Below are 8,378 nucleotides of genomic sequence, written 5' to 3'. Positions count from 1 at the left end.
CTCCTGGTTATAATGGTCATTTCATTTTCATCTTAAAAAGTCTTTATTTTTCGTCCAAGAGACACGTTTTTGGCACATTTCTTCATGTCGTCTTCATGAATGAAAATTGAACCTTTAATAAAGTGAATTTTACTGCACAAAGTTGAGAAATAATAAAGGCTTTAAAATTGTATAAGATTCTAAAAATGTGTTCATGGCTATGAAGGTAAGATATTGATTATCGAGAACACCATTACGGTGTTGTTTAAGAGATTAGCCTAACTGCCTAAACAGTTACCATAGTGTTTATTTGTCAGCATTTAAATGTACAGTTAGGTGTCTGGGTACTTTCCTGGGATTACCAGACTCTGCATATAAAATTATATGTTCTTTAATACCATGAAACTGTATGTTAATTCCGCTATCATTATTTACGGGGTTGCAGTTATTTTGTTTCTCAGTTTCTGATAAGAATGAGGCAGGAGAGGTTTCTGTGAGTCTCTACCTATATATAGCACATATAAAATGAGCTTCACCGGAAGAATACGAGCTAGCTTATCTTTATCCGGAAGTTCTAAATAGCGCTCCGTGCATATGGTCAATTGATTCCCATTCCAGTGTTCTGGACATACACAGGCAATGTTATTTGCCACCAACACAAATTCACCACTAGCAGTCAGAATCAGAAAGATACTCGTTCCTGGTTTCTATCATTCATAACATGCCTTATGTGAAACTCATTTCTAGAGTGGGTCGTTTATACGTGACCATCAAAACCATATTACCAAACTGTCCCACAGATTGTGTCAGAATTGGTCTGCAAGCTAGTGAGGTACTGCTAACCAAACAGTTTCACTTTTAACACCGCATTACTAAACAAATCAAATCAAATATGCCCCAAGTCGTCTTACAAATGGTTTAAATTTCAATGGATGATTTCGATTTCCATAAAATAAAAGCAAAGGGAACACTAAACAGGCCAAAATCAAGTGGAAAAACAGTAAATATATTATTAAGCCGTTTATAAACTGAGGACCGTCAGATACTACATACATATCAGTGCAGATGCTAATATTTCCAAGTAAAATCTGAAATGCAGCTTGAAACATACGCCATTTCAACAAGTGTCTTTTTTAAATTTCCATATTGAACTATCTAAAGCGTGACTGACCACTGGTTTCAGTGGAAGTGCACAACCCGTGGTAGTGCTGAGGTGAAACAGGTAAGAGTGTTAAAGTACAAGATACAGTAGGTGTATATGGTTATCTAAATGCTTTTAATATCCCTGCAATTACTTTTTAGTCTCAGACTTACCTGTGATGAAATGCATGTCCTTACTTTTAATTTATTCATTCATTTATTTTCCATTAACTATTACTTTAAGATTATGTTTGTATAAAATGACACTTGTCATACTTTTCTACAGCAGAAACGGCACATTATGGAAGGCCAAGACAAACAAACTAAGGAACAGGGTTTCTCCCCAAATATCTTTCTTTTCTTGTCCAAAAGCTGCACTGTGAAAAGACTAAATTATTATTTTTTTTCCATGAACAGCTCTTCATTAATCATGGGTTTGATCTTTACTGGAGGAATTCTGGCATGGAGTGATAAGGAATGGAGATGTGTAAAAAGGTCATTTTCTTTGTTGAAGGAGCGTGAGGTCTAGTTCTCTCCTCCCTCGCCTCCTTCTCCCTCATCTGGTGCGTTGTCAGATGTCCATAACTGGTGGAAGAGGAGAATATGACATGGTCAGAACACATTCAGTATTATTTTATATACAGTGTTAATTATACACTATTATAGTTTTTATTAATATTTTCAACTAGCCAAACTTTTTAGATTTTCAGTTTTCATTATAAATTTAATGTCTACCTTTAATCACATTTCTAAATATTTTTATTTCTGTTGGAAATGTTATTATTTTAGTTAGCTTTAATATTGTTTCTAATAGTTTGTTAATGATAACAACACTGAAAACAATGGCCATTTTCTCCTTGACTGATCTCTTAAATTGCATCTCTCTGTTTTGACAGTACATCACACCACTATATCAAACCATAACTGGTCATCTTTGCCCTCAAAAATCGAATCACCTGTGAGAAAAAGAAATTTCTCTGCCGTTACTTACTGTGAGGTTGTCTCTCAGCAGCTGCATGATAAGAGTGCTGTCTTTGTAAGACTCTTCATTCAGCGTGTCAAGCTCTGCTATGGCCTCATCAAATGCCTAAATTTGTACAAAAACACATTCGTAAAAAATGTAAAGTTTATATATCATGAAATTCAAGATATACTGCAAGCATGGTCATTTAAAAAGTACCTGTTTAGCAAGGGCGCAGGCCTTTTCTGGAGAGTTAAGGATCTCGTAGAAAAAGACAGAAAAGTTGAGGGCCAGACCCAGACGTATGGGGTGTGTGGGCTGCATCTCTGTCTTGCTTATTTCTAATGCTTTCTCATAAGCATCCTGAGAGTTCTCTATGGTTGCTGTAAACAAAATAAAATACTTGGTTAGGCTCGCAATTCATATTGGGTACAAAAATGTCGAAGAAGCACTCAATAATGTGGTGAAGTTTCAGGCCAGTGCTGATTTTACTAAATCTTGCATTCGCTGATGTTGTACATGCATTTGTCTTGCCATTTTTTTTGCTAAACTGTTGTTGAAAATTGTGATTTAAATATTACATTATCTAGCTTGCTAACATAAATGAGAATGTCGAAAATGCAAGAAAAATTTGAGAATCATTTTGAATGGGTTCATAGTCATTAATCAGTGTAATATTTTAAATATTTTGCATCTTCATCAGCAAAATTGCAATTATGATGAATTCAGGTAGTTACATTAGCTTTGTAATTTCTACCTTTTGTAACAAATAAAAACATATATTAAAACAAAAAATATATAAATATAAATACTACAATAAATATAAATATTGTTATGCAAATATTATACATGTTTAAAATGTAACTTACACATATAAATAGCTAATAATAATAAGAAGAAAACGAAAAACTAGAATACAGCACAATTTGAGTTGAATTACTGAAATAAATGAACTTTTCCATGACATTCTAATTTATTGAGATGCATCTGTAAATATTAAATTAAAAAATAAATACTTCTATCAATATTATAAATACTTGCACAAAAAATGTTAGCTAATATGTGACCATGGACCACAGAACCAGTCATAAGGGTCAATTTTTTGGAAATTGAGATTTATACACCATCTCAAAGCTGAATAAATAAGCTTTGCATTGATGTATGGTTTGTTAGGATAGGACAATATTTGGCCGAGAAACCATTTGAAAATCTGGAATCTGAGGGTGCAAAAGAAAACAAAATATTGAGAAAATCGCCTTTAAAGTTGTCCAAATTAAGTGCTTAGCAATGCATATTACTAATCAAAAATTAAGTTTTGATATATTTACAGTAGGAAATTTACAAAATATCTTTATGGAACATGATCTTTACTTAATGTCCTAATGATTTTTGGCATAAAAGAAAAATCAATCATTTTGACCCATACAATGTATTTTTGGCTATTGCTACAAATATACCCAAGCGACTTAAGTCCAGGGTCACATATAATAAATAATACTATAAATATTGTATATACATTTTTAAATGTTAAAAAAAAAAAAAAAGATTTATTGTTTTTTTTTTTGTGGTGGGACCAGTGAATATGTTGACAGCCGAAACAAAATCCTTACTTCAGGGATACAAAACTACAAAAAGAAACACTACTAAAACTAGGTCATCCAAAAAAATATAAATTTGAAATTACTAATATGAGCCAAAAAAAAAAAAAAGTTAAAAAATGTGTTGCTGAGAATGAGTATCTCTATTGAGCAGATAATGATCAGCCTATACTCAGACACAAGACAAACTTCCCCTTGTTTAGATGTTTCCAGTTACGTCATACCTAGGAAAGTCCAGTCCTACATTTTACGGAAATGCTTGTAAAACCCACAAAACCAGCAGTCAAGCATTCTTACTTTTCTTGTCGTCTCCTGAAGCGACTTCAGCAAGGTATCTGTAGTAGTCACCCTTCATCTTCAAGTAGAAGACTTTGCTCTCAGGATTTGTGGAATTCTGGATTAAATATTTGTTCAGCAGCTCCTGTAGAAGAAGAATAAAAGAAAGAATTTAAACGGTGGAAAAGCTTGAAGTCCACATTTAGACACTTTCATGTCATTTCTTTAGGCCACAAGAAACATGCAAACCACTAGGAGAATGACCTTAAATACAGGTTAAATATCAGCTCATCCTCCTGTTAGTGCCGTTCCCATGCCGACTCAAAGCAGTTTTAGGGGATTTCCCTCCTTCATTTTAGTCCAGGATTAAGCTTAATCTCTGTCTCAGAGACTAGCCCCTAGCTGAAGCTCTCCATCTCTGCATCCGTCTACCCGTCTAAGACTGCTTCAGCAGTAATCTGTTTCAGTGAAAGCAACAGCTTTAAGGCACGAGTAAATACCAGATTAACCACCACACCAAGGATAAGACAGATTACCACAGAAAGGTCAACACAACATCATAAGGTATGACCCACTCCTTACCACGCTATGGTAAGAACAGGTCAGAAAATACACCATCAAGAGCTTAATATTTCTCTCCATCCTCCTACACTTCACAGCGTTCTGCTTCACAAACCTCACAAACACGTTACAACAGAAATCATTAGGAAACAGATCAGCAGAGGTTTACTCAAATCTAGGATGTCCAATATTTTATTGCTCTCTCAGTGATTAAAGGGATAGTTCACCCAAAAATAAAAATTGTGTCAACATTTACTCACCCTGGATGACTTACTTTATTCTGTGGAACATGACATGTTTTTGGCCTTACAATGAAAGCCAATTGACTTCCATTGTACAGTTTTTCAAACATCCCATTGCTGGCCTAAAAATGTAGAGTAGAAGCTTCTGATAAGACTAAAAGCAGATGCACATAAAATAGCACACTATTGAGCATCCAAACCCAAAATCTCGTCAACAATCTTTGTGACAAGCCTAATTTATGTGGATGCACTTGCATTACCTTTTCAGGGACAGCTGAGGGAAAAAAACAACTTTAAAAACACTTATTCAAAGTAAAAGTAATAACAAAAGATTCTATTTCATTTATGTTCTTTTGAACATTCTATTCATCAAAGAATCCTAAAATAAATAGATCACGATTTCCACAAAAATATGAAGCAACACAACTGTGACTTTCAATAGTTATATAATAAGAAATGTTTGATCAAATCAGTATATCAGAATGATTTCTGAAGGATCATGTGACACTGAAGACTGGAGACACAATATTACGGTTTTAACTGTATTTTTGAGTTTTGCTGAACATGAAGACTTAAAAAAAAAAAATCTCATTAACCCCAAACTTTTGAACCATAAAATATACTAAGGATGGTCGACTGAACTGACTGGGTTTAAAAAAAAAGTGAGATTAACTAGTCATCTTTGTTTAAGCTTTAATATGGGTGGTTCTATAAAAGGGAAGAATTTAGAGAAATCACTTTTCAGTGAGGATTGAGTGTGCAAACAGTCATTTCTGTACATTCTGGAAGCTAAAACCCTTTCTGAGAAGTTATGTTTCTAAATTCATCCCAGCTACAGTGAAAGTGCTTTTTTGTTTTGTTACAAATCCACCATATTATACAATAAATTTTGAGATAATTATGGTCAGACTCAATACAACAATATTTTTAGTTGTTGATCATGAACACACACAGGCGAATGTCTTTATGCATTCATATAAATCAATGATAAGTGCAGGAAACCCTTGTTCAGTGAGTGTAATCCTCCCAACTGAGAGTATGAGAGCTGGCAGCATGTGGCAGGCAGTGTGGACAGGTGGGGGTGTGGAACAACTTTGATCCCAGAGCAGATTCAACAGTGAGATGAGTCACAGACACACCCTCAGCCATCACAGACGAGCTGAGAAATCAAGCTGGAGTTCTCGCTAAAGCAGCGCCCAGAAACAGCCATGACTCACTGCACAAACACAGTTCAGCACTTACATGGGTTCAGACTGGACTACAGCAAAACCACTGCTAACAGCACCACTGAATTACCAGAAAGACAGCGACTGATTGTGAATGCTTTCTATTTCCACAGGAAGCACTTTTTGGAAGTCCAGGTAGAAACCGATAAAACCAATACATTTTTAATTGTATTTGGCAGATAAATGATAAATGGCCGAAGTTGGCATGAAACGGAAATTCGCCCATCTACATTCTAACTATTGTGAATGACTGATTGCGCCATGTTAATAGAGCTCTTTTTATTTATTTTTTTTAGAATTTTGTTAATTGTTAATCACAATGTCACTGTGCGATTACAGCACGACTTTAATATTCTATACTATTTTGTCTAAATAAATTAAAATGAAACACTAAAATCATATGAGATTTGCTAAAGATTACTTTTAAATTATTAGTAGTAGTTAGGGCTGGACGATATGGCCAAAATTTATATCACGATACATTTCTTCGTTTAAAAATCATATCACCGTTATTGAAAAAAATTATATCGCAATACATATTGATATTGAATTATTGTCCAGCCCTAGTAGTAGTTTAAAGATTAAAACACTAATAACAGTGTTAGATGTGTAGAAGTAGAGGAAATATCCGATATCAAACAATACCGATCAATTTTTATCCAATACTGATAAAAAAAATTATATAATTAACATTGGTTGCAACTTTGTCTATATCTCACATGATGTCACTAAATTGTATTATGCATATATAAGCCACCTAGATATCACCCCTAGTACTGGCATCTGCCATTGAAAAAACAAACACACACACACATTGGTTGACCACCACATAAGACATTAGTGAATTTTACAATATTGTTCTACAATAATACATAAAGCAATTGTCTATACAACACCCATAAAACATGGTCTAATAGTAATGAATTATGGTCTTCTCTATGAACAGACCACAATAAGAGCTACCATTTCAGCTCTTTCTGTGAGAAAATAAACCACATCCATTTTTAGAACAAACCTCCTTCAGGCAACATTAAACATTATTGCATTTATTTAAAGAAACAAAGTGTCTGAGTGGATAAGGCTAAAGTATTCCACCAGTAGCACAAGCATTGAGAATGAGGAACTGCATAGCTCACTATTACCCAGCAGGCATTCGGAAAGCGTTACTAAACTGCACCTGAATGCACCTTCACACACACCCACTGCTGAACTTTGATCATCTCATCACAGTCAGGGCCATGATTTGATTATATAAACAAACACTTCCTTCTGTGGGAAGTGTCTATCAGGAAACACTTCTCTTTTTACATCATACCAATTAGATCATGGTAGGTTTGCTTTACATAAAGCTATTAAATACAAACTGCATGGCTTAAAATTGGACTCATCACTACATATTCTAGATATAAAAATAATGAGACGGTGACTGTCCTTGTGCAAGACTGTGCATGCTCCCCTTAATATAGACACCCTCATCTCCAGCGAGAGCCAAAACTGGGCTGCTGTTCCATCAGAAAAGAGGACATATTCTCTACCATGTTATGTGTAACACACACACACATGTGGTGAACATATACTAATATGATACATACATTTAAATATGGTCAAATCATATCTGTGCTTATATTCAAAATGTGATTAATTCAGCAAAATTGTATGTTTAAACAAACAAAAAGCCAAAAAAATAAAAAAAATAAAAATCATTTCAAGAGCAAAGACATCCATTTGCATACTGATTTAGATTAGTATTTATTACAGACTAGGGCTGCACTATTTGGGGAAAATAATTAATTGTGATTAGGGTTGGGTACCGAAACCCGGTACCAATATGGCACCGGTACCTATGTAACCAGTATGTACTAGATCCGAATCAGAACACAGATTTCGGTGCCTCATTTCGGTGCCATGCCTGAGCGATCGATTTAAATATTTGTCCTCTGGTTCTCCGAAACGGACGTAAGAAGTATCATCACTGGCACCGCATGTGAAAAATAATTTCCCGACTGAGAAAATGCACGTAACTCAAGTCGGAAAGCTCTAATAATACAGATCCAACACATCTTTGTAGTAACGAGAGTGTCCATGTTGTTTTCACATTCCGTCGCCATGCCTGAGCGATCGATTGAAATATTTGTCCTCTGGTTCTCCGAAACGGACATAAGAAGCATCATCACTGGCACCGTACGTGAAAAATCATTTAATTATTATTATAATCTCCCGACTGAGAAAATGCACGTGAACTCAAGTTAGAAAGCTCTAATAATACAAATCCAACACATCTTTGTAGTAACGCGAGTGTCCATGTTGTTTTCACATTCCGACTTAAAAGCACAACTTGGGAAATGAGAGCATCCGAGGAGCGCGTGAATGCAGTAATTACACTTGCTCTGATGGC

General features: G+C 34.8%; 1 protein-coding gene across 1 annotated transcript in view; it reads right to left on the bottom strand.

The window, feature by feature from the left end:
- Positions 1 to 1,527: 1,527 nt before the first annotated feature.
- The window catches only part of ywhaqb (tyrosine 3-monooxygenase/tryptophan 5-monooxygenase activation protein, theta polypeptide b), a 10,775-nt gene continuing 3,924 nt past the window's right edge, over positions 1,528 to 8,378 (bottom strand). The window contains exons 3-6 of the mRNA XM_016498624.1: positions 3,976 to 4,099; positions 2,300 to 2,463; positions 2,111 to 2,206; positions 1,528 to 1,704 (exon numbers count right to left, since the gene is read on the bottom strand). Coding sequence (XP_016354110.1) covers positions 1,645 to 1,704; positions 2,111 to 2,206; positions 2,300 to 2,463; positions 3,976 to 4,099 — 444 coding nt within the window. The 3' untranslated portion in view covers positions 1,528 to 1,644. The remainder of the gene's footprint in view (positions 1,705 to 2,110; positions 2,207 to 2,299; positions 2,464 to 3,975; positions 4,100 to 8,378) is intronic.

Source organism: Sinocyclocheilus anshuiensis, unplaced genomic scaffold, assembly GCF_001515605.1.
Source record: "Sinocyclocheilus anshuiensis isolate Anshui unplaced genomic scaffold, SAMN03320099.WGS_v1.1 scaffold446, whole genome shotgun sequence".
NCBI lineage: Eukaryota > Metazoa > Chordata > Actinopteri > Cypriniformes > Cyprinidae > Sinocyclocheilus > Sinocyclocheilus anshuiensis.
Note: the sequence above shows the minus strand (reverse complement) of the source record. Positions and strands in the feature narration are given on the sequence as shown.